Source organism: Panthera tigris, chromosome B4 (genome assembly GCF_018350195.1).
Source record: "Panthera tigris isolate Pti1 chromosome B4, P.tigris_Pti1_mat1.1, whole genome shotgun sequence".
Classification (NCBI taxonomy): Eukaryota; Metazoa; Chordata; class Mammalia; order Carnivora; family Felidae; genus Panthera; species Panthera tigris.
Genome location: NC_056666.1, coordinates 74,624,007 through 74,650,932, shown reverse-complemented (window position 1 = coordinate 74,650,932; position 26,926 = coordinate 74,624,007). Strand labels below are relative to the sequence as shown.

At 39.1% G+C, this 26,926-nt stretch overlaps 1 protein-coding gene across 1 annotated transcript; it reads right to left on the bottom strand.

The window, feature by feature from the left end:
* Window positions 1-1,674: 1,674 nt before the first annotated feature.
* On the bottom strand, window positions 1,675-26,500 carry CB4H12orf54 (chromosome B4 C12orf54 homolog). The gene is made up of 9 exons (XM_042992191.1): window positions 26,480-26,500; window positions 25,569-25,681; window positions 20,339-20,369; window positions 19,811-19,849; window positions 16,492-16,524; window positions 14,462-14,486; window positions 12,729-12,777; window positions 3,101-3,215; window positions 1,675-1,886 (listed from the first exon to the last, which is right to left on the bottom strand). Exons 2-9 carry the CDS (start codon window positions 25,622-25,624, stop codon window positions 1,875-1,877), a joined length of 360 nt encoding a protein of 119 aa, XP_042848125.1. The 5' UTR covers window positions 25,625-25,681; window positions 26,480-26,500; the 3' UTR covers window positions 1,675-1,874.
* Window positions 26,501-26,926: the final 426 nt, after the last annotated feature.

Below are 26,926 nucleotides of genomic sequence, written 5' to 3'. Positions count from 1 at the left end.
AGGCAGCATGCCTCTTCAGGGAAGTGAGTCCCAGCTCACAGAGAATCTCTTGCAGGCTTGTAGTGGCTGGCAATCCAACTTCATCTTTTTCCCCTAGCCCTAAGGAGGGTAGCTACTTCCTGTAATTAACACCTCTGTATCACCATAATGTGCCCGTTTTGCTGTTTATTTATTTATTTTTTTAATTCAGGTTAGTTAACGTACTGTGTAGTCTTGGGTTTAGGAGCAGAACTCAGTGATTTATCTCTTCTATATGTCACCCAAGTTCGCATCTCAACAAGTGCCTGCCTTAATGCCCATCACCCATTTAACCCATCCCCCTACCCACCTCCCCTCCAACAACCCTCAATTTGTTCTCTGTATTTAAGAGTCTCTTATGGTTTGCTTCCTCTTTCTATCTTATTTTTCCTTCTCTTCCCCTGTGTTCGTCTGTTGTGTTTCTCAAATTCCACATAGGAGTGAAATCATATGTGTCTTTCTCTGACTTTGCTTGGCATAATATACTCTGGTTCTATCCACGTTGTTGCAAATGGCAAGATTTCATTATTTTTCATCACCAAGTAGTATTCCATTGTATGTATATGTGTGTGTGTGTGTGTGTGTGTGTGTGTGTGTGTATGTATGTATATATACATACATACATACACCACATCTTTATCCATTCATCAGTCGATGGACATTTGGGCTCTTTCCATAATTTGGTTATTGTTGATAATGCTGCTATAAACATTGGGGTGCATGTGCCCCTTTGAATTGGCATTTTTGTATCCTTTGGATAAATATCTAGTGGTGCAATTGCTGGGTTGTAGGGTAGTTTGATTTTTAATTTTTAAAAACGTTTATTTATTTTGAGAGAGAGCATGACCAGGGAAAGGGCAGAGAGAGAGAGAGAGAGAGAGAGAGAGAGAGAGAGAGAGAGAATCTCAGACAGGCTCCACACTGTCAGTGCAGAGCCTGATTCAGGGCTCAAACTCATGAACCATGAGATCATGACCTGAACTGAAATCAAGAGTCAGGTGTTTGACTGAACCACCCAGGCACCCCTATTTTTAATTTTTTGAGGAATCTCTATTTTCTAGAGGGGAAGTCAGGTGCTTAACTGACTGAGCCACCCAGGTGCCCTGATGTTTTTTTAATACTTGTTTTGTTGCTATAATGTGTTCTGCTTATTATTTTACTGATGTTATGACAAATTTTAAGTCCTGGGTTAGTGCTATGTTGTATAATTTTTAGTACGTTATGTTCATTTGTTTAGATTTTGTTTAGGAAGGAAAGAGTTAAGAAAACTCTACATTTTCTGTCATGTAATATGTGCATTTGTGTGTTCAAAGGCCACCATCTTTGATAAAATCCTAAATATTCCTTCCTTGTAGGAAATATTTTTGGATGAGATGGCTTTTCAAGTCTGGAGAATAGCTATGTTGGAATTGTAGACTGTGAGACCATCTAGATCATAGGATATTAAAAATGAAAGGAGCCTTCAGTAGTTTCCAGTTATGCTGCATTATTTACAGGGGAGGAAACTGAGGTCCATAAAAAAGAATAACTCAAAGTCGAAGTGGGTTTGTGACCTTATAATTCATATTTTCTTCTAATCTACAGTGCTGTTCTATGAACCAAACTTGGACATCTGATCACTATATTCCAGTACCCAGTAAGAACTGATAAAGTGAGTGCCTTTTATATCACATTTATTTTACTGGTTGTTTGTTTGCTGGTTTCTTTGCTTGGCAGTTGTGATGTGCTTGGGTCTCATTCAATTTCCAAGTTACCAGGTGCGGCCGAAGATCATGGTATCTTTGTCCATGAGGGTCAGTTTCTCTTCTGGGTCAGAGGTGATGTCTGCCGAGTAACTTCTCTTTTTTTCAGGCAACCTAAGCTGTGCCCTAGATGTCATTGTCACATGAATGGAAATAAAAGAGATTTGGTTCACTAAGCAGGTGGCACTGCCTTCACGATCCTATCCCAGGATATCTAACATGAAGTAAGGGAGGAGATCCACTGGTTGCATACCATCTTTCTATGCAGTGTTCATTCTTTGCTATCTTACATTGCTGCCCATGTGGCACTGAAGAGAAAGGAAGCTCCCTGCCTTAATTTCTGAACCAAATTGAGTTTTGAATGATGACCGAGGTTTTGTCAGTGTATGTGTTCTTTCACAAAGATGTAATCTTATTGCCAAAATGTTGGAAAATTTTGTGTATTTTGCTGCTATGGGGGATAAATATGGGATAAAGTATTTGAAAGGGGACTACTCAAGAAAATACACAGTTACTATACTTAGACATGCAGATATGCCCACTTTTCTTCATCACCCATCACTCAGACTCTGTCTTAAGAGGAATTCCCAGTAAGTCATAGATCGGACCATATAGAGAGTGTGGCTAGCACTGTATATGCCACAGGTGAACATCTGAGACAGTCTTCTTCTCCATATGATATTAGGTGTCAGATGAAACTAGGGAGTAGGGAACTTAAAAAGGTTGAGAAAATGACCTGTCATTCAAGCAGTGCCTTTGAGGGCAGCCTACTCCAGTACTTTATTGATGAAAATCTTGACAATGGAGTCTATTGTGGGCCTACTGTGTTTAACTCTTGAGTCTGAATTAAGCCCTCACGGTAATGCAAGTTTCTGGAGCACTTTCCAGAAAGGAATAATGGGCCTCACATTTCTTAGTTTGTGTTTAAGCTCTCCTACCTTTCTATCTCTTTATCCTATACTTGTTTCTCCATGATTTTCTCTATATGGAACCATCCACACCTGACATACTTTGGCTCTTTGTATTGTTCAAAGAGACCAAGAAGTCATGGCTTGGCCCTGCCCTCAGGCTTCCATTCTCTTACTCCTTGTCCCTTTTATTTTTTAATTTTTTTAAATGTTTATTTTTGAGAGAGAGAGAGAGAGAGGAGTGAGTGGGGAAATGGAAGAGAGGGAGACGCAGAATCTGAAGCAGGCTCCAGGCTCTGAGCTGTCAGCACAGAGCTTGATACGGGGCTTGGACTCACGAACTGTGAGATCATGACCTGAGCCGAAGTTGGACACTTAGCCAACTGAGCCACCCAGGCACCCCAACTCCTTGTCCCTTGGGTTGGAGCATACCTGCTTGGTTTGGCGCTGCTCTCTCATGTTCGAGTGAGGACCCATGAGGCGTGGTTTCTTGACTATAGAAGGATGGGCAGGGGAGACCTCAGGGGAAAGGCCATGTGGGTGAAACCTGGCAGAAGCAGAAGAGAGACCTTCTTTTCTTGATTGTAGGGTTAGGGTCCAGGGTAGCAAGCTGATTGATCAGAGAACTGTCTTCTTAGGTTGTGGGCCTGCGCCCTGGATGGCTGTTCTCCAGTGCTTCCCAAATTTAGGGTCATCCCAGAATCTGGAGGCCTGATGCTTTTGTACCCAATAAGACAAGGTTGTGATTGTGAATATATGGCAGAGAGTGATCTCATCCACCCCTCCCCCCTGTCCTGGTTTTCACTGTCCTGAAGGATTCTCTCATCACATTCCACCAGGAATGGGAATCACTAGCTCTGGGAGTTGCAATTCTCTGGTGATCATGTGGCCCACAGGGAATAGCCCTTGCTAGGTCTTAGGAGATGTAGTGTCATAGCTTATGAGAGCTTGTGTCCTCATCAGGAAAGTCAGGATAGTTCCTCATGCTTGCCTCAGAGGAATATTAAAATTAAGTGAAATCATAGGTCCAATATGGTTTTTACCAAACAAAAGTGCTTCTCGTTATAAAAGTTTACAGTAATTACACTTAAAATGTATGTAAAGATGAGATTACCGGTCAGTTATTCCTTTCATGGTTTTAGCACTGATCAATTTAAAGTATAATGATCTGTCTCTTATGGTTTTTATTTCACTAGAGCCAGCTGTCTGAGAAAGGATCAAATTTCGTTCAAACAGGGTCAGGGAGTTCACCTTCATTTCCTGGTTCAGGAAGGACTGTATCTGAAATATATCAAACTGACTTTTAAAAAAGAATCTCTTAAGTCCTCTGCAGAACATGATGTTGCCATCTTTCTTGACCACCCAGTCCTCTTGTTTCTTAGTTGTCATTATTGGAAAGTTATTCCTAATGTCTAAATTAAATCTCTGGTGTTATAGTCTGATCTTTTTTTCCCTAGTCTTTTTTTGTTCTTTTCCGTTTTTTAAAAAATTTATTTTAATTTATTTTTAATGTTTTTTTTTTAAATGTTTATTTATTTGGGGGTGGAGGGGCAGAGAGAGGGAGATACAGAATCTGAAACAGGCTCCAGGCTCTGAGTAATCGACACAGAGCCCGATGAGGGGCTTGAACTCACAAACCACGAGATCATGACGTGAGCCAAAGTTGGATGCTTAATGAACTGAGCCAACATGTTCTTTTCTGTTTTTTTTTTTTAATCAAGATAAGTGTAGTCTTTAATCCCCATCACCTGTTTCACCCATCCCACCCCCCCCCCATCCCCCCCCCCCCACTGCCCCTCTGGTAACCATCAGTATGTTCTCTATAGCTAAGAGTCTGATACTTGGTTTGTCTTTTTCTTTCCTTTGCTTGTTTGTTTTGTTTCTTAAATTGTACATAGGAGTGAAATCATATGGTATTTGTCTTTCTCTGAGTTATTTCACTTAACATTATACTTTCTAGCTCCATCCATGGTGTTGCAAATGGCAAGATTTCATTCTTTTTTATAGCTGAATAATATTCCACTGTATATATACACCATCTCTTCTTTATTCATTCGTCAGTGGACACTTGGACTGCTGCTATAGTCAGGCTATTGTAAATAATGTTGCAATAAACATAGGGATGCATCTAACCTTTGAATTAGTATTTTTCTGTTTTTTTAGGTAAATACCCAGTAGTGTTATCACTGGACCACGTGGGACTTATATTTCTAACTTTTTGAGGAAATTCCATACTGTTTTCCACAGTGGCTGTACCAGTTTTCATTCCCACCAATAGTGCAAGAGGGTTCCCTTTTCTCCACATCCTTGCCTGTGGTTTCTTGTGTTGTTGATTTTAGCCATTCTGACGGGTGTGAGGTGATATCTCATTGTAGTTTTTAAAAAAATTAAAGAAAAAAAGTTGTTTTTAAGAGAAAGAGAGAGACAGAGTGTGAGTGGGGGAGGGATAGAGAGAGAGGGAGAAACAATCTGAAGCAGGCTCCTGAGCTATCACCATAGAGCCTGATGAGAGGCTTGAACTCGTGAACTGCTAGATCATGACCTGAGCCGAAGTCAGCCGCTTAACAGACTGAGTCACCCAGGCACCCCTCATTGTAGTTTTGATTGACATTTCCCTGATGATGAGTGAGGTTGAGCGTCTTTTCATGTGTCTGTATGCCCATCTGTATGTCTTCTTTGGAGAAATGTCTGTTCATGTCTTCTGCCCATTTAAAAAAATTTTTTTAACATTTATTTATTCTTGAGAGACTGAGAGAGAGTGTGAGAGAGAGAGAGGGAGACACAGAATCCGAAGCAGGCTCCAAGCTCCGAGCTGTCAGCACAGAGCCGACAAGGGGCTTGAACCCACGAACCACGAGAACATGACTTGAGCTGAAGTCAGCTGCTTAACTGAGACACCCAGGTGCCCCTGCCCATTTTTAAATTGGATTATTTGTTTTTTGGTGTTGAGTTGTGTAAGTTCTTTATATATTTTAGATACTAATCCTTTATTGGATATATCATTTACAAATATCTTCTCCATTCCATAGCTTGCCTTTTAGTTTTATTATTTCCTTCACTGCAGAAACTTTTTATTTTGATGTAGTCCCAATAATTTATTTTTGCTTTTATTTCTCTTGCCTTAGGAGACATATCTAGAAAACTGTTGCTATGCCCAATGTCAGAGAAGTTACTGCCTTTGCTCTCTTCAAGGATTTTTATGGTTTCAAGTCTCATGTTTAGGTCTTTAATTCATTTTGAGTTTATTTTTGTGTAGGGTGAAAGAAAGTGGTCCAGTTTCATTCTTCTGCATTGTAGCTGTCCAGTTTTCCTAACACCATTTGTTGAAGAGATTTTTTTCCATGTATATTCATTCCTCCTTTGTTGAAGATTAATTGCCCATGTAATTGTGGGTTTATTTCTGGGGCTTCTATTCTCTTTTATTGATATGTGTCTATTTTTGTGTCAGTACCATGCTATTTTGATTACTGCATCTTTGTAATATAACTTAAAAGTCTGGAATTGTGATGCTTCCAGCTTTTCTTTTTCCAGATTGCTTTGGCTAGTTGGAGTCTTTTGTGGTTCCATACACATTTTGGGATTGTTCTATTTCTGTGAAAAATGCTGTTGGCATTTTGATAGGCATTGCATTAAATGTGTAGATTGCTTGGGGTAGTATAGACATTTTAATAATATTCATTCTTCCAATACATTAGCATGGAATGTCTTTCCACTTTGTGTCATTTTGAATTTCTTTCATCAGTGTTTTATAGTTTTCAGAGTACAAGTCTTTTGCCTCTTTGGTTAAGTTTATTCCTAGATATTTTTGGTGCCATTGTAAATGGGATTTTCTTAATTTCTCTTTCTGCTGCTTCATTATGAGTATATAGGAATGCAACAGATTTCTGTACATTGATTTTATGTCCTGCGACTTTACTGAGCTATCAATTCTGGTTTTTTTGGTGGAGTCTTTAGGTTTCTTTCTGTATAGTATCATGTCATCTACAAATAATGAGAACTTTACTTCTTCCTTACCAATTTGGATGCCTTTTATTTCTTTATGTTGTCTAATTGCTGTGGCTAGGACTTATGATACTATGTTGAATATCAGTGGTAAGAGTGGATATTTGTATCTTGTTCTAGACCTTAAGGGAAAAGCTCTCAGTTTTATCACCATTAGGTTGATATTCCTGAAGGTTTTTCATATGAAGCCTTTATTATGTTGAGGTATGTTCCCTCTAGACCTGTTTTGCTGAGGTTTTTTTTTATCATGAATGGATGTTATCCTTTGTGACATACTTTTTCTGCATCTGTCAAATCATATGATTTTTATCCTTTCTTAATGATGTGACATATGTTGGTGGTTTTGTGAATATTGAAACAACCTTGCATGTTGGGAATAAATCCCACTTGATCATGGTGTGTGATTTTTTAAAATATAGTTTTGGATTCAGTTTGCTAATAATTTTAGGATTTTTACATCTATATTTGTGAGAGATGTTTGCATGTAGTTTTCTTTTTTCATGGTGTCTTTATCTGATTTTGGTATTAGGGTGATAATAGACTTCTTGGAATGAATTTGGAAGTTTTCCTTTGTCTTCTTTTTTTTGGAATAGTTCAAGAATAGGTATTACATCTTCTTTAAATGGTTGGTAGAATTCACCCATGAAGCCATCTGTTCCTGGAATTTTGTTTTTTTGGGAGTTTTTTGATTACTGATTCAATTTCATTGCTGGTAATTTGTCCAAATTTTGCATTTCTTCCTGCTTTAGTTTTGGTACATTATGTGTTTCTAGGAATTTATCCATTTCTTCTAAGTTGTCCAATTTCTTGGCATATAGGTTTTCATAATATTATGTTATAATTTTTGTATTTCTGTGGTGTTGGCTGTTATTTCTCCTCTTTCATTAGTGATTTTGTTTACTTGGGTCCCCTCTCTTTTTTTGATGAGTCTGGTTAGAAGTTTATCCATTTTGTTGATCTTTTCCAAGAATGAGCTCTTGGGTTTCATTGATCTGTTTTTTTTTTTTTTTTTTTTTTTTAGTTTCTATTTCATTTATTTCTCCTCTGATCTTTATTATTTCTTTCCTTCTGCTGTTTTTAGGTTTTACTTGTTGTTCCTGTTCTTGCTCCTTTAGGTGTAAAGTTAGGTTGTTTATTTGTGATTTTTCTTGCTTCTTGAGGTAGACCTGTACTGCTGTAAACTTCCCTCTTTTGAACCACTTCTGCTGCATCCCAGAGGTTTTGGACTGTTGTGTCTTCATTTTCATTTGTTTCTATTTACTTTTGCATTTATTCTTGATTTCTTGGTTAACTCATTCATTATTTAGTAGCATGTTGTTTAATGTACATGTTTTTGTAGTCCTTCCAGATTTTTTCTTGTGGTTTATTTCTAGTTTCTTAGCATTGTGATCAGAAAAGATGCATGGTATGACTTTGATCATTTTGAATTTGTTGAGACTTGTTTTGTGGCCTAATATGTGATGTGTTCTGGAGAATGTTCTGTATGAACTTGAAAAGAATGCATATTCTGCTGTTTTCAGAAGAAATGTTCTCAATGTGTCTGTTAAATTTATCTGGTCCAGTGTGTCGTTCAAGGCCACTGTTTTTTTTGTTGCTGTTCTGTTTGGATGATCTGTCCATCAGTGTAAGTGGGGTGTTAAAGTCCCCTGTTATTATTGTATTACTATTGATTATTTCCCTTTATGTTTGTTATTAACTGTTTTATGTATTTGGGTGCTTTCATGTGGGGTGCATAAATATTATAATTGTTGTATCTTCTTGTTAGATTCTCCCCTTTTTATTATATAGTGTCTTTCTTTGTCTCATATTACAGTTTTTGTTTTAAAATCTGGTTTTTCCAGTATAAGTATTTCTACCCAAGCTTTCTTTTCACTTCCATTTGTATAATAAATGATTCTCCATCCCCTTATTTCAATCTGCAGGTGTCTTTTGGTCTGAAATGAGTCTCTTGTAGGTAGCATATAGATGGGTCTTTTTTTTTTTTTTATCTACTCTGTCACTATATGTCTTTTGATTGGAGCCTTTAGTCTATTTACATTCAATGTAATTATTGAAGATATGTACTTGTGGCCATTTTGTTACTTGTTTTTTGGTTGTTTCTATAGATTTACTCTGATCCTTCTTCTCTTGCTTTTTTCATGGTTTGTTGACTTTCTTTAGTGATATACTTAGATTCCTTTCTCTTTATTCTTTGCTTACCTATTACTGGTTTTTGATTTGTGGTTACCAGTAGGTTTGTATATAACATCTTCTGCATATAGCAGTCTATATTAAACTGATTCTTGCTTAAGTTTGAAATCTTTCTAACTCTTCCCCACTGCCATGTTTTAGGTATATGTCATGTTTTACATTCTTTTTTTTTTTTAATGAATCCCTTGACTGATTTTTACAGAAATACATATTTCACTGCTTTTGTGTTTTTTACTTTTCATACTCTCACTTATGGTCTTTCTTTTCCACTCAAAGAGCCCCCTTTAATATTTATCATAGGGCTGGTTTAGTGGTCATGAACTCCTTTAGTTTTTGTTTGTCTGAGAAACTCTTTATCTCTCTTTCTATTCTGAATGATAGCCTTGCTGGATAGACTATTCTTGGCTGCAAATTTTTCCCTTCCAGCACTTTGAATAGATCATACCACTCCCTTCTGGCTTACAAGGTATCTGCTGAAAAATCTGCTTATAGCCTTATGGGGTTTTCCTTATATGTAACTGTCTTCTTTTGTCTTGTTGCTTATATTTTTTTCTTTATAACTACCTTTTATCATTTAATTACTATTTGTTTGGGTGTGGACCTCTTTGGATTGAATATTTTGGGGGATCTCTGTGTTTCCTGGATCTGGATATCTGTTTCCTTCTCCAGGTTAGGGAAATTTTCACCTGTTATTTTATTTATTTATTTATTTATTTATTTATTTATTTATATTTATCTGTTTATGAAATTTATTGTCATATTGGTTTCCATACAACACCCAGTGCTCATCCCAAAAGGTGCCCTCCTCAATACCCATCACCCACCCTCCCCTCCCTCCCACCCCCCATCAACCCTCAGTTTGTTCTCAGTTTTTAACAGTCTCTTATGTTTTGGCTCTCTCCCACTCTAACCTCTTTTTTTTTTTTTTCTTCCCCTCCCCCATGGGTTTCTGTTAAGTTTCTCAGGATCCACATAAGAGTAAAAACATATGGTATCTGTCTTTCTCATTGTATGGCTTATTTCACTTAGCATAACACTCTCCAGTTCCATCCATGTTGCTACAAAGGGTCATATTTCGTTCTTTCTCATTGCCACGTAGTACTCCATTGTGTATATAAACCACAATTTCTTTATCCATTCATCAGTTGATGGACATTTAGGCTCTTTCCATAATTTGGCTATTGTTGAGAGTGCTGCTATAAACATTGGGGTACAAGTGCCCCTATGCATCAGTACTCCTGTATCCCTTGGATAAATTCCTAGCAGTGCTATTGCTGGGTCATAGGGTAGGTCTATTTTTAATTTTCTGAGGAACCTCCACACTGCTTTCCAGAGTGGCTGCACCAATTTGCATTCCCACCAACAGTGCAAGAGTGTTCCTGTTTCTCCACATCCTCGCCAGCGTCTATAGTCTCCTGATTTGTTCATTTTGGCCACTCTGACTGGCGTGAGGTGATATCTGAGTGTGGTTTTGATTTGTATTTCCCTGATAAGGAGCGACGTTGAACATCTTTTCATGTGCCTATTGGCCATCCAGATGTCTTCTTTAGAGAAGTGTCTATTCATGTTTTCTTCCCATTTCTTCACTGGGTTATTTGTTTTTCGGGTGTGGAGTTTGGTGAGCTCTTTATAGATTTTGGATACTAGCCCTTTGTCCAATATGTCATTTGCAAATATTTTTTCCCATTCCGTTGGTTGCCTTTTAGTTTTGTTGGTTGTTTCCTTTGCTGTGCAGAAGCTTTTTATCTTCATAAGGTCCCAGTAATTCATTTTTGCTTTTCACCTGTTATTTTAAAAAAATTTTTCTGCCCTTTTTCTACCTTTTTCTGAGATCCCTCTAATCTAAATGTTATTATGCTTGATGGAGTCTCTGAGTTCTCTGAGACTATTCTCATTTTGCATAACTTTCTTCTCCTATGCTCAACTAGGTTACTTTCCATTGCTCTGTCTTCCAGGTCATTAATTTGTTCCTCTTCTTCATCTAGTATGCTATTTATTCTCTCAAGTGTATTTTTAATTTCATTTATTATGTTCTGGATCTCTGATTGGTTCTTTTTTTTTTTATCTCTGTGTTAAGGGTCTCACTGATGTTGTGTACTTTTTTCTCAAGTCCAGTGAGTATATTCATGATCATTACTTTAAATTCTCTATCAGTCATATTACTTATATCTGTTTCCCCTAAGTCTTTTGCTGTGGTTTGGTCCTGTTCATTCATGTGGGACATGTTTCTCTGTCTCTTCCTTTTGTCTAACTCTCTGTGCCTGTTACTGTGTGTTAGAGAAGTCAGCTACCTCTTACTCTTAATAGTAGCCGTATGAAGAAGAGGTCCTGTAGAACTCTGCAGTGCAGTGTCCCCTGTTCCTCAGGGCCTGGAATTTCAGGGAATGTCTCCTATGTGTGTTGCATTTGCTCTGCTGTTAAGTCTTGGCCTCTTTTTACTTCAGTCCGGTTGTCTGCAGAGGCTCTCTTTGCCTACTGTGGGCAATGTTTGGTCCCCAGCAGGGTGGTGGGGGGTGGGGTGCGTTTTAACATGTGGTGAAATGCTTGTGAAATGAGATCTGCCTTGTCGATGGAACTGAGGTCCCTCAAAATGTGTAGGTTGGGAGATATTCTGTGCTGTTCTTCTGGGGAAGGAGGCCTGGAGCTATGGGACCAATGGGAGTGGGACTGGGAAGAGTGGATCTGCTGAAGTGAAGTAGGTGGGAGACTTGGTGCAAATAAATTAGGTAATGAGTATTGACCCATGCTGGTTCCTACAGGTGGCCGTTGTTTATGCTGGTGTATTGAGGAGGGAAATGGTGCCTGCCAGCTCTTTTGCTCCTGGAGGGGTCTCTCTGTTTTCTCTGTCTCTCCAGGCCATGCTCTGAGATGAGTAAATCACTCTCTCTCTTCTGCCCTGGCATTTTTCACACTGCTGGTTCTATGCTGTATCTGCACAGGTTGTTTGCTGTACTATCTTTTTAGGGACTCAGCTTCCTAATGCCCTCTAGGCTGTGCCAGACCTGAGTTGGCTGATTTTTAAAATTCCAGGCTTTAAGTCCCGCTGGTTGTAAGAACTTATGAAATTCAGCTCCTCTTGCTTTCAAAGGCAAATGTTATGGGGATTTGTCCTCCCCATTCTTAGGCTCTCTGGTGTGAAAGTCTGGTTTTTGCCCTTCTCTGCACTACCAGCTCTCTCCCCACCTGGATAGCCATGGTCTGTTTCACTCTCAAACCATGTTTTACCCTTCCTGCATGCCCTGATGTGGCCTCTTCTCTACCTTTAGTTGTGGAGTTTGTTCTGTCAGGCTTTGGATCATTTTCTGGTTATTTATACTAACGTGAGTGTTATCTATTTGTATCCATAGGATGAGGTGAGCTTAGAGTCCTCCTACCCTGCCGTCTTCCCAGCTGAGCAATCCTGGTATTTTTCTTTTGGAAAAGAAATTGACATCTCCCCATGTTAGGGCATTGGACTTTCAAACTTTTATTAATTTAATTTTCTTCTTCTAAGTCTTTCTTGTACCTCCATAATTTTTTATTCTTTTCTCATGACTCTATTTTCTTATCTGACATTCTTTTGATGTTCCCTTACTCCCTCAATTGAATGATGAGAATTTCCCCGTTTCTATTATGGTGAGGTCCAGGACTGATCCTGAGATTACAGGGATTTCTGATGGGGATGAGGATGGAAGAAGAACCCCTGGTTCTGTAGTTAACCATTAGTTGAGTGGTGGGGGGCCACTTCCTCCCCCCTTAGAAGAGATGTATATTGGAAATACAGGCATCTGAAAGTTCAAGGCTCAGAGCCAGCTATATTCCTAGCCATTATACCCATATCTGGGTGGATACCATTTCCATTGGGGATTATCAAAAGAGGGCTACTTACGCAGTCCCAAATGCAAATGACCTGGGTATCATGGAGCAGTTGCTCATCCCTGAGGTGGACACACAAAGGAGTCATTTTGTTATAAGGATCTAGAAATGTCTCCCTAAGGGCCCTGAGCCCTGCTCACATCCTTAGTTTGGAGTATAGCCAAAGAAGGAGAGGTTGGAACTTATGGGGAAACTAAAGAGAGGCAGATGCAGATTATGGCACCAGCCATCCTGGTTGCTTGCACCAGACATATGGTCATTTGCAAAGCAGAGCAAATCATGGCCACCATGATTCTGTGTTTAAGCAGTGCTGGGCATTAGGAGTTAGCCAAATGTCTCAGTCCCTGGGCACTGCCACTAGAGCAGGTCCTTGATTTCTCACTTCTTATCTACTTTTTTTGTATGGAAAATGGATACAATGAGACTTTAATTCTCCTCATCCTATTCTGAGTCTCTCCTCCCTACCCCCACCCCCTCCTGCTCTCCCTCACCTTTTAGGAAAACTAACAACAGCAGCAGTTACATCCTAGGTCATCAGGTGGGTATTCCCAGAGTCCTGCAGTGACCTCTTTGAAAATCAGCCTTTCTTGGATAAAGGAGAGTATCCTTTAAGCTGAGGTAAATTTGGCACTTTTGACCTGTTGACCCTTAGGGAATTGGCAGCCAAGAACTTTCCTCTATATCTCATGATGGATTCTGCCTGGCCCTATTTCCTTATCATTCTGGAATGGAGGTGATTGACCAGGCTTGGGGAAAGATCAGAGCAATTCTTTCTGGACTTGTTATATTTAAAGATTCTCAAGAAGTTTCGGACTGTTAATGAGCTCTGTTTTGGGGAGGGTCTAGAAAAGCATAGAGTAGTTTTAATTTTCAGAAAGACCCCTAGGCTAGTCAGAATCTCCTTTTGATTTGCTCCTCCCTGTGATTACTCCACCCATATTTGAAGTGATGGGACTTGTAAACCCCTGAAATAAATCTTACTTCATTCTGACATTGGAGGATATTTCACTGGGCCCAGTTATTTATATCCTTGATACTCAAAGTCTGGTTCACGAGTCAGCAGTTTTGGCATCATGTGGTACTCTCTTAGAAATACAGAATCTCAAGCCCACGCTAGACCTACTGAATAAGAATCTGCTTTTTAACAAGGTATACAGGTGATTTGTATACATGCAAAAGTTTGAAAAGCCCTGATTTATAAATTTCTCCTTGGATGGGTGAAGGATGGAACTCCAGATATGGGTTTTATGCTATAATTCTAGGCTTCTGGGTGTTTTGAATATTTTCCTGTAACACTAAAATTTTCATATGGGCATAGGACTGTAGTTTAGAACTAAAATTTGACCACCATGAATAAGCATTCTGTTCTGATGTCCCCACTATTTAAGCCCTATGCCAGCCCTAGTAAGCCCATACAGCAGACTTCTATGCTTGCTGCCCCTCCTCTGCTGAAAAGAGGTAGGTCTCACTGAGGGTTGAGAGTATCCTCAGGTCCTCAGCAGTCATCCCACGGGAGAAAAGGATCCCTCTGTGCCCATCTGGGTAATTGGGCTGGACAGAGGAGAGACTAGCAGTGCTCCTGCAAGTTCAAGGAAAGTCCATGTTCACTTGGCTGAAGGGGGAAAAGAAAGGAGGATCTCGACTCCAGCTCTTACCCAAAGAAAAGATGAGACTTTGGGTTGAACTCCCTCTTGTTCCCTCCCACCACTCTTGGCTTATCCAAACCTTGAAATACTGCTTTTTTACCTCGAATCCGAGCATCTTCCTGCAGCTGAAAGATAATGAGAATTCAGAGAGAGTCAGAGACTTAGAGGCCATCCATATCCTCTGAAACTTCAGTGTACCAGCTGTACACTTACTTGGTCAACTGTAGGAATGTCTATGTGGAAAATAGGGGCTTTTAGGGATTGGAATTAAATTCTGAGTTTCCTGAAAGCAGAATTTTGTGTTGTTTTTATATCCCTCACACCAAACCACTTAACATAATGCCCTGCATACAGCATATGCTCAATAAATGTTTGTTGAATGATGAATAAATAAATAGGACAAGATGTGGCCTCTTTAGGGGTGGGAGACACACAATTCATTACTCTCTTTTACTTTTTTATGTTTTTTTTTGCTCTCCCTTTTCTGGCCCCCTTTTACCCTCCTCTCTGCATCTCCAGTGGTTCTCTGAGGAGAACTATTAAATATCTATGAAGGACCTTAAAAAAAAATCCTTTTTACCCACCCTAGAGTGAACAGCTGCTGCTGATACACTTTGGGACCCCTGAGCAAACAGGGGCCTGGTAGATCATCTTTCTACCTAACGATGCTCTAAGCATGGGTCCTAAGGTTTGCCTAATCAAAAAGAAAGTACATTCTAATTCTACCTCTCTGCTATCTTTTGTTTGACATTCTTCTCTCAGTATTTAAGCATAAAATTTTTTCTTAATAAGTCTGTAAGTAAGGAGTATGTTTGCCTGTATCAGCCTGGGGGAATTTATGAAGACAGGGATTTATCTGGTGGATCCCATGAAGAAGCGCTAGAAGAGAGCTTCAGCATAGAGGACATCAGAGGGGACTTTTAACTTAATATATAAGCCTTGTGAGGATGGAAATCAACACACACAAGTCTCACTTATAGATAGGCTTCTCCTCTTACTAATTCAAGTGTTATCTGGAGGAGACTCAGGCCTAAGGGGACTAAAGTTCTGGGGAGGGTAGAGGCACCCTGACCCTAAGGCAAAACTTGGGTGAAAATATCAAGTTTCTTATCTCTACCTGGTGCTGCCTTTTACTTGCAGCCAGGTGGAGGCAAAGACTGCTCTAATTTTCCCTAGAGTAAGTCCTGGACATAGCAGCAGGATACAATGACATAGCTTCCTGGGACCGTAGAAGGGGCTCAGTTCTAAGGCGAAGATAGTGATTTAGAAGAGGTTTATTTTCAGTGCTTTCTCAATCAGTTTATACATGACTTCTTGCCAACTAGAAAGAGAGATACTGTTTCTGAGACCCCTGGAAGCTCATACTATACTTAGATGCTAATTTTAATGAAACTGTCTTTATTCAGAGGAACAAAAGTTAAGAATCTGTGTAGAAGTTTCCCATTTGCTTTGGTTTTATAATATTACTACCTGTCCTAAGTTATGTGTTTACCTATGTAAATAGTCTACTGATAGGTAATTGTGTAGACAGTGCCTATTGTTGTCCACTGTAACAGACAGAAAAAAAAAGGCGGGACAGCAGGCTTGGTAGGACCCAGATATATCACCACCTTGAGCAAGCTGGGGACAGTGCATGTTTGAGTATATTTTTAAAATATTTGATCAGTATTTGTATAGAAAAAGACTGAAATCCATGTGGAGGAAGAGCAGAGGAGGAGGAATGTTTCTGTTTAGCAGAGACATTTAGCTCTGACCTCTAATTTGCACTTCCCTACAGTGAATAGACATACTTGTCTAATAAGGAATTTACCACATCACTTGGGGACTCTTCCTAACTCAGTCACTTATCAGTGTTTCATATAATTACACAGAGTATTCTTGCTCAGAGAAGTTCTGGTAGATACAATTTTCTCTATTGTCATATTTCCACGAGGGGATTGTTAGGCATCTTCTTCCCTTAGCTTCCTGAACTGACAAGCCAGTGCTGCTCTTTAAAGGGAGAATTCACTAGATAAAGGACTGAAACTTAAACTTTGATCAGAGTCAACATCACAGTAGGGTATGGAAAACATGGGAGCAAGGGAAAAGTGACGTGGCCAGGGAATTTAGAAAATTGAAATTTAATCTCACCTCTTTTTGTATATCCCTAAAAGCCATTAGTACCTGAAAGAAGACACAAAACTTGTGAAAAAATTAATGTTATAGACTTCATTACAAAGGGATTATATTTATAGAATCTTCCAGCTATTAGGCTGTAGGGTGTGAATGCCAAGAGACCATGGCCTCCTAGCTTTAGCAATAGATCCCATTGACTTCTCTACATATATCTGGGCCACCATTTCTCCATATGGTAAATGGGTGAAATGCAGGAAGTTATTTAAAGAGGGCTGAGTTGTGAGAGGAATATAAGTGAAACCTATTATACTTTGTTTAATTGGTCCTTGTTCTGAAGCTAAGCATAGCTATTAAAGTCAACACATATTTGTATTGGAGGACAACACCAAATATTGGTGAGGATACAGAGCAGTCAGAACTCTCCTACATTGTTGGAAGGAGTGTAGAGTTGTATATTCGCTTTGGAAAAAGCTTTGGCAGTTCTTGTAAAACTGACTATGTACCTACCCTCACACCTAGCCATGGATGGATAGAATGACTGTTAGAAATCTGAGTTGCCTCATTTTGGGAGAAGGATGAAGACTTTGAGATAGATAGTTATGTCTTGTTTGGTAGAAATATAGAGTTGTTTTTGTTGAAATTCAGGAGTTTCAACAGGTGTGTGCAGGTGCATATGGAAGCTGGATGGTCAGTAGGGTAGACTATGCCAGTTACCAGCTTACTACCTTTGTTCACTCTTTGTTTTATCATATCCTTTTTTATGTCATAGGTATCCAATTATGTATTGGTTCTCAACAGGATGGTTTTCTGAGGCTTTCATAAGCAACTCACTCTTATAATACAATAATTATAAGAACATTAGTTATTCTATCCATTTTAAATTAAGAAGATTACTTTCTTCTTTAAAACTTACAGGAAGAGTCATTGTAAATCACAGAGAATAAAAAAGTTGATCACATTACTCATTTCATATAATATTGTTCATTGGGAGCTTGCAGGAGAGGCTAGCGAGACTTCTCATTTTTTGATAAAAAATCCAGAGTCATTAATTTAATTGTCTTTTCCTGCTTGGCTCAGTATGGGAAACATATAAGTTCAAAGTGATCAATTGTCCTCTAATTCCCATCTCTATCTAACAGTTTAAATGTATATGCAACTAGAATGTCAAGATTTGGAAGCTGAAGTAGTTGATATTTTTGGGAAGTCCTGAGAAACTCCAGATAGTGTCTGTGTTCTTGAATTCACAACAGCTTGCTCTGGCTGCCTTGTGGGAATACTTAGCTTCTGCACTGATAGGCCATTGAAATATAAAGTGAAACCTGGCATTTTCATGTTTGAGAATTGGCCACCTTGTTGTTTTCATATAGCTGGGAAACCAAGGACATTTCGTGAAAATGGAAAAGGCATCAGTTTTTATAGAATTAAAAGAAGCTACTTTCAAATTCATTAAATTCATGTCTATTGTAAAGCAGTTTCAGAAAGCAAGACTTAATAATGTAGATTCTGAGACTAACCATTCATCGCATTGCTTCATTAGAAGACTGAAGGCAACAAATTCAGATTGGTGACCTAATGGGCCTATTTTTGTTTTCAACTCATAGTTGTCAAATTCCAAAACACACTCTTAATTGGATTCAACAATTTCATTATTATAGAACATTTGATTTAACAAAGGAAGACATTTTTTGACTGGATTTCTTTAAATCAACTTAAATGGTTTTCCTGACCATTCTTTTCCTAACCACAAAAATGGCAATTCATGTTCCTATCCAAAGTACAGACTTCTATTCATTTACTTCTCAACACTTTAGAAGTCATCAACAAAAAGCGGGTCTGAATCTCTCTAATAAAGAACAGGAAAGCTTCAGCATGGTTTTCTACTATTAGCCATTATTCCCGTTTAAACTACTGTCAATAAATTTGGGAATGTGTAGGACAGTTTGGAGCATTAAAACATTTTTATTAGCAGCCTCTGATCCCACAGGATGAATCTGGCATTTGTGCTTCTCCAAAATCTTTATTAAAATACTCTAAAGAAATTCACAACAGCTAGAAATGCATTAGTAATAACGCAATTTCCTATTATAAATAATGCAGAGGAGAATGGCATCCCAAATATTGAAATTGTATCTGAATGACAATCTAATTTTAATGTCTTTTAATGTCTTGATATAGACCTGCCAGCCATAGCCAATGGGAAAAAATAATCCTCCTCTGTGCTAATGACAAAACCCCAATCATGTTCCAGACAAGACCTTTAGAAGCAATGGGATCACTTGGCATGTTACTCTCTGAAACTCACTAGCAATTATAGGAAACTTAGTATTTTTTTAATGGACTTAATTTGGCATTCAAATGGATAAAACTAAATACTTCTATTCTTCAGGTTGATTCATTTATTTTTTGAGACGTTTATTTTGGAGCTAACTTTTTTTTTTTTTTGTCTTTGAATATATTTTTATATTTTTTTTCTTTTTTCTTTTTTTATTTTTTAATATATGAAATTTACTGTCAAATTGGTTTCCATACAACACCCAGCGCTCATCCCAAAAGGTGCCCTCCTCAATACCCATCACCCACCCTGCCCTCCCTCCCACCCCCCATCAACCCTCAGTTTGTTCTCGGTTTTTAAGAGTCTCTTATGCTTTGGCTCTCTCCCACTCTAACCTCTTTTTTTTTTTTTTTTTTCCTTCCCCTCCCCCATGGGTTTCTGTTACGTTTCTCAGGATCCACATAAGGGTGAAACCATATGGTATCTGTCTTTCTCTGTATGGCTTATTTCACTTAGCATCACTCTCTCCAGTTATTTTGGAGCTAACTTATTCTGGAGGGGCCAAATCTTTCAGAAAACATTTTATGATATAGGAATCAAGGGCCACAGTCAAGTAGTTATTGGACAAGTTGAGTAGCTCCAAAGATAAAATAACTTTCTTTTGGATCATAAATGGAGTTAAGATCTTTAATTTTCCTAACAAAATGGTAACTTTGCCTTCTTCTCATCCGAGATTTAAAGTATATGGCTTTCTCAATACTTCCCCTAAGGTTCTTGCTCGTGGATGAGATTTAAATTATTCATTTTGCAGTCATTAAAAGGCTGGGATTATCTAATGGACAGGTGGATCTCTAGAAGAGTGCTGAAGTGCACAAACATGAGGAGTCTCTGAGGATTTAGGACTGGATGGGTAATAGAACAAGATGGAAGAGAGCATGGGAATCCTTCACTATCAATCAGTAATTACTCAAGGGGAAAGAAAGAAGTTTGCTCCTTTCTTAAGTCTTCTGTCCCTTCTCCTGCCTCTCACAATGCTGTCGAAGATGACCCCTTTGTACTTACTTGGTCCCAGAGGGCTTCAGTTATTGTTAGCTGTATTTCCTGTTGAAATAAGAGACATATCTTGGGAATATTACCCTAATCCTCCCAGAATCAGAAGACACACCCTGAAACTGATATAATACAAGATATTTTTTTGGAATTGAGATGGACACTTGAAGTCACCCTATTTTTTCAGACATCCCAAAGTCTCCTTCAGCCCTACTGAGTCATTTTCAGGCCATATCTCCTGTGTCATCTCTTGATCTATCTGGTGGGTGACAGGTATAAATAGTCTCATATTTTTCCCTTATGAACATCCACATAGCCCCTGGAGTTATCTAGTGTAGTAGTAGCATTGAAGGTATTACCTAGTCTTGGTAGACAGTGATCCACCAGCTGGTCAAGAGCACTCTGAACTATAATGCCCAAGTCCTCCAAGATATGGTTCTTACTAGGCAGCATTCCTGTCTCCTAGCTACAGTCCCTTCTCCATTTTCCCCAGGAATGAGAAACCCGAAAGGAACCAGTCTATTTGGAAGTCTTACCTACCTTTGGTTGCATGGTGTCATCAGTGGATTTTCTGGAAAGAATGATATAAATCTGATGAGGCACTGGGTAGGTGATGTCAGCAAGAGGGCAGAAAAGGAGATTCCAGTCCTCATACCCACCACAGAAACATCAATTTTGACAACCACCATGAATGGGAAAACCTCTGTGGGAAACCAGGAGTCTAGTGGAGAGATTCCAGCACCTTGCAGGAGCAAAATATCCATAAGTAGATGCATTAAAGAGGTTAAGAAAAACAGTTTCACTTTACCTATGTCACCCTTCCCCAAGGGCAGCATAATTCAGTGTCAAAAGAAACACTCTTAGCCTGTGATTTCTCCCATGGGGAAAAGTGAGAGTGAAATGAGCAGTCTGATTCCCCAGCCTTGTGAGACGTTGCATAAGAGGCCAATTTCTGCTTCACCTCACCCAGGTCACTGAGGTTATTGGCACAGCTAAATAGTTTGAGGGAATCTGGGAACAAAGAAAAGGAGTGGACACTCACAGAGGCCACCACATGGATCTCAGAAACCAGCTGCAGATCCTACTAGCTGGTTTGTAGGCTCTACCAAGAGGACCACGCATGAACTCTATGGGACTCCTTATCTGCAGGTCCCCCTACCCCTGGAATTGGCTGACAAATGCCCACAGTACTCTGCACACACCCCAAGATGGTGCACATAGGCCTTTGCAGATGGCAAGTGCAAGCATTTTACAGTATGTAGATGTCAGCAGCTGGCTCAATAATGTAGGAATGAGAGAAGACATACAGTCTTGGAATGCACCAGGGCACCATCCTGGGGAAAATAAATAGGAGGCTCTCAGTACCCAGACTAGCTTTATGGGAAGAGAAGACAAAATCCTAAACCTTCCACAAGAGGAAACAAGAAGGTAAGGGTAGTGCATCCATAAAAAAGGCCTGAGAGACACCCCCCACCCCCATTTTTAGCTGGGCTATTGGTGAAGGTCTTTCACTCTTGAAACCAGTCAGTAAAGATTGGCAGTGGGGACTGCTTCTTCAAATGCCAAGACAGCAATGGAAGAACTCAAGGAACATGAAGAATCAAGGAAGAGTGTTACTAAAAGAACAAAGCTCCAGTGGCAGGCACCAAAGAAATGGAAACATAGGAATTGTCTGAAAACTATTCAAAATAATCATATTAAAGAAGCTCAGTGAGCTACAAGAGATCACAGACAATTAGTGGAAATCAGGAAAGCAAAACATAAACAAAAGGAAAAGTTCAACAAAGAGGTAAAAACCATAAAAAAAAAAAAAAGAACCAAACACTTTCTGGAGCTGAAGAATACAATGACTGCACTGAAGAATTCTATGGAGAACTTCAACAGCAGACTCAAGCAGGGGAACAAAAAGAAAAAAGAATGCAAAAGAGGGAAGAAACCTTGTGTAACTTATGGGATACCATCAAATGACACAATGACATTTTGAGAGAAGGAACGGAAAGAGAAAGGGGGCAGAAAGCTTATTTAACAATAATGCCAGAAAAATCCCCAAATTTAGGAAGGGAAATAAACATCCTGATTCAGGATACTCAAAAATCTCAGAAAGGCTGAACATTGAAAAATCTTCACTGAGACATTATAGTCAAATTGTCTAAAGTCAAATACAAAGAGAATTTGGAAAGCAGCAAGAAAAAGTGAATTGCCACATACAAAGGAACTTCCAGAAGACTATTAGCAGACTTCGTGGCAGACACCTTGCAGGCCAAAGGTAGTAGGATGAAATAGCCAAAGTATTTTTTTTTTTAAGTTTATTTATTTTGAGAGAGAGCAAGGGAGGGGCAGAGAGAGAGGGAGAGAGAGAATCCCAAGTAGGCCCTGCACTGTCAGCACAGAGCCTGAAGTGGGGCTCTATCTCACAAACCATGAGATCACAACCTGAGTTGAGATCAAGAGACAGATGCTTAACCAATTGAGCCACCCAGGCATCCCACACCAAAGTATCAAAAGAAAAAAACTGCTAACCAAGAATACTTTACCTGGCAAAGCTATCCTTCAGAAATAAATGAGAGACAAAGACTTTCCCAGAAAAACAAGCTAAGCAAGTTCATCACCACTAGACTTGGTGTACAGTAAATGCTAGGGGCACCTGGGTGGCTCAGTCGGTTAAACGTCTGACTTTGGCTCAGGTCATGATTTCACAGTTTGTGGGTTCAAACCCTATGTTGGGCTCTGTGCTGACAGCTCAGAGCCTAGAGCCTGCTTGGGATTCTGTGTCTCTTTCTCTCTCTGCCCCTCCCCTACTTGTGCTCTGTCTCTCAAAAATAAATAAATGTAAAAACAAAAATTAAAAAAAATAAATGCTAAAGGGAGTTCTTCAAATTGAAATGAGAGGATGTGAAACAGTAGAATCTTGCTGGAAAAGGTAAGTATATAGTCTAATTCAGAATACTTCAATACTGTAATGTTGGTGCTTAAATCATTTTTAATGCTAGTATAAACCTTAAAACCCGAGAGTATTAAGAATAACTCTAGATACAATAATTTGTTAATGGATGCACATTATGAAAAGATGTGAATATTGGGGTGCCTGGCTGGCTCAGTCAGTAGAGCATGCGGCTCTTTGTTTTCAGGTTGTGAGTTCGAGCCCCACGTGGGATGCACAGATTACTTAAAATCTTAAAAAAAAAAAAAAGATGTAAATATCAACAATAATATAAAACATAGGGGAGGGGTAAAATGTAGTTTTTGTATGCAATCAAATTTATCAGCTTGAAATGAACTTATACTATATAAGGTGTTTTATGTAAACCTCCTTGTAACCACAAAGAAGAAATCTCTAGTACATACACAAAAGATAAAGAGAAAGGAATCAAAGCATATCACTAGAAAAATTCAACAATTCATTCCCAGTCATTTCCTAGTTTTGTTAACGTAGTAATGGGGATTGTACACCTAGTTTATTTTCTTATTAATATAGAAGAGCCATTTTTGTAAAGTTTTTAAATGACATTTTATTGAAATTCCAAACTTTGATTTTCTTTCACAATTCATCGTTCTTACAGGATATATGGAAGCAGAAAGGGCCTTTGGTTATTTGACAGTGAATATTAGTCCTATTAGTTTTAGGTTTGTTTACTTATGGGTCATTTTAGGCAACTTCTTTTTATTGAACATTTTTCACGGAATTTGTTGACAGGTTTAGTAAAATGTTTTTGTTGTTGTTGTTGTTATGTATTGTAGGTGATTGTACTTGCCATTATACTTATTGATTAGGCTAAAATGAACTTCTTCTAAAAATGAACATTCTTGTCTCCACTGAATGAATTACACTTTGTCTCTGTGTGTGTGTGTGTATTCATATATATTCCTGTTATAAATGTTACAATTTTATTTGCAATTTCTGAAAATATAATCCTAACTAAACAGCTTATTTTGTTCTAAAAGAAAGATTCAACAAATCACAAAGATAGCAAGAGGAGAGAAGCAATGGAATTACAATATGTTCAGGATACAACAAAATGGCAATAGTAAATAATTATTGCTATGTAATGATCAATGGATAAGCACAAATTGATTAAATTATTTAATAAACAATGGCTAAATAAATTAAAACAATATCCATCTATCTACCTATCTATCTAAAGAGAGAGAGATAGAGGGAAAGAGAAAGAGAAAGGAGGGCAACAAGGGAGAAAGAGGAGAGAGAAAAGATGCAGTCATGGTAGAATTTTAGCAATTTATTCTTGGAAGTTGGGGCTGAAGAAGATTGAGCCTCCATGAACCAGGCACTGAGGTGGGTGCTTTGATGCACATTTTTTATCCTCAAACAGGGCTGCTGGGTGGGGGAAGCATTTTACTGTACAGCAAACTGAAGCTCTGTCATGCTAAATAATAGTAATAAAAAAAGCTAATTCCCACTCAGTCAGTTTGAATATATTCTTTGTTATGACTTCTCTAAGAGAGCATATATTATGTCCTCCTTGTTTTTTTTTATTAATTAATTAATTAATTAATTAATTTATTTTTGAGACAGAGACAGAGCATGAACGGGGGAGGGTCAGAGAGAGGGAGACACAGAATCTGAAACAGGCTCCAGGCTCTGAGCTGTCAGCACAGAGCCCGAAGCGGGGCTCGAACTCACGGACCGCGAGATCATGACCTGAGCCAAAGTCGGCCGCTTAACCGACTGAGCCACCCAGGCGCTCCATGTCCTCCTTGTTTTATACTGAGTTATTGAAAGCCTAATTACACTGCAGTAGGAAGAATTTGGAGTTTAGAGAAAGAAGAGTTTGTCTGAATTCCAGCTTCATTGTGTTCTAGTTCTTGGACTTTTGTCAAGTCTCTTTGTATAAATTTATTTCCGCATGTAAAAAAAGTAGGAGAAATGATCTTTACCTTACTGAGTTTGGGGTTAGATTATATAAAAGCCTTTGTAACTGTAAAGTTCATTTTAAATATTGTTATCACTATTTTTCAGTGTCTTGCTTGCTTCTACCGTCAGAACACCTATCTGTCAGCAGACATCTCTGGTGTGGTTTTTATGCTTTCTCATATAGAACTCTCAGAGACTCCAATATCTACTCACTATTTCTCCTCATAGTCCTGCAGCTGTCTTCAAGAGACTTTATACTCTTGGAACAGATTTTCATCTTCCTACAAGTTTCAGGCTTCTCAATTCCTCACTGGCTCTCAGACTTGAGGTCCAATTGACCATTCTGAGCACTTTAGAGATAGGTAACCTTGAAGACACTTTCTCTTTCTTCCTGACTTCCTGCCAACTCTTAAGTCAAAACATCTGCATACTTCAAAAGCTCAAGCCAAGTCCTAATTCCTTTCTGAAGCTTTCTTGACCCATAAGTTCATAGCAAGCCTCCTTTCTTCTGAGCAAACAGCGGATTCTGGCCCTCCTCTCCACCCTAGTCCAAGGGAAGCATGGTTTTGGATGGCTGGCCTTGATTTAAACTGTAGATCACATAAGGACTTCTTAACAAACGTTTACCCTGGGATAAATGTCCCTACGTTGTATACTCAACTAACTCCTAGAGGGATTTCAGATTGAAGCTAACCCTCTAAATTGAAATGACAAAGGTCTACTAATGTCTCTAACATTGAGGAGGTGGAGAAGAGAGGATACATGAAAGTCCCCCCCCACCTTCCTCTGTCAGGAAGTAAGTGTATCAGAAGGGGGATGGTAGACAGGTGACCCTAGTTTTTCTCCCACGCAGCATATCTAATCTAAAGACTTTTGACGATCATCATTGCCCCCATTTACCTATTCTGCTGTATGGAGGTCCTTTGTTCTTGATCTTGGAAAGTATGCTGTGCCATTTGTCCTTGAACAGAAACCAGAGACTCTGGAGCTGAAGTTGGAGATAGCTCTAGGCCCTGGGGAGGCACAAATGATAGGGGGAGAGGGCAGGTGTATAGTGAGAAGAGAAGCACTTACCCACAAGGACAGAGGTCTCAGTAGTACACGAAGCATTTGTGTTTTGAATGTGTGTGTGTGTGTGTGTGTGTGTGTGTGTGTGAGTGTGTGTGTGTGCACGTGCACATAAGTGTAAAGAAAGATAAGGGTGAGAGGAAGGAAGTGTAGCCCCGGGTAAGTCTTTTTCAGTAAGTAAGAACAGAAAGTTCCAGTGAGAAGGTAGGTGAAAAAAAAAAAAAAAAAAGAACCTGAGTAAAAAATAATAGCTGGCTGAGATTGGGGCTAAGAAGCTGGCTAGAGTCCCCTTGAGGTGAAGATGGACTTTAAAGCAAGGATAGGAAGTAGTGTGTAATGAACTGAAGATAGGAAAATTCCCTATCCCATTCTACCCCACAGTCAGAATCTTCATGGTCATCTAAGGGTAACACTGCAGGCTGGAAGTCTGGCAGCCCCAGCCTTCAAGTGCTTTGTGGAGGAAGAGGGAAACCTCATAGTTGATAGTGTCAAAAACACATGGGGTTGAAAGGCCAAAGCAGTGACCTAGACAAGAGTTCAACCCTCCTCTGAAAAGTTGCCTCCCCTTTTCCTGCTCTTATCCTCCCCTCCTCCAAACCCCAGTCAGAACTAGGCCAATTATGCCCAGAAAGTTACCCAGCTCCTCTGCCCAAGTCATACTTTGTCCCACCCCTTTCCCCCTAGAATTTCTCCTCTTTGAACCCCATTTCACAACAATCCCATCTCATCTGCTCCCCATCTACCTTGCCCTTTTCAACTCTCTGTGACTTCAGCTGTGACATCACAGATCTGAGACAATTGGCTCTCCCCCGCCCCCCGCCTCAGCCCGGGTTCCATTCAATCTAAATGATAATGATGAAAGAATGAGAAAATATAAAATTTTAATTTCTACGATTTTTGGCTGCTTCATTGCCTTCCACCCATTGCATTAAACATCCAGTGCTTCTGAGAGACAGCAGGAAGGAGCTTAGCAGAATCCACCTTTAACTTTGAATTGCAAAACAGGGTCTTAAAAGTTTGGCTTTCAATTTCTTTTTTTTTCTTTTTTTAATTTAAATTTTTTTAAAATTTACATCCAAACTAGTGAGCATATAGTGCAACAGTGATTTCAGCAGTAGATTCCTTAATGCCCCTTACCCATTTAGCCCATCCTCCCTCCCACAACCCCTCCAGTAACCCTCTGTTAGTTC

Excerpts from the sequence above, each read along its gene's own strand:
- CB4H12orf54 (XM_042992191.1), bottom strand. The coding sequence starts at position 25,624 with ATGGCACAGCATACTTTCCAAGATCAAGAACAAAGGACCTCCATACAG. Across the intron at positions 20,370-25,568 it reads ACCTCCATACAGCAGAATAG|AAAATCCACTGATGACACCA; the intron begins GTAAATGGGGGC and ends CATTCTTTCCAG. Across the intron at positions 12,778-14,461 it reads GGAAGATGCTCGGATTCGAG|GGATGAGCAACTGCTCCATG; the intron begins GTAAAAAAGCAG and ends TGTCCACCTCAG.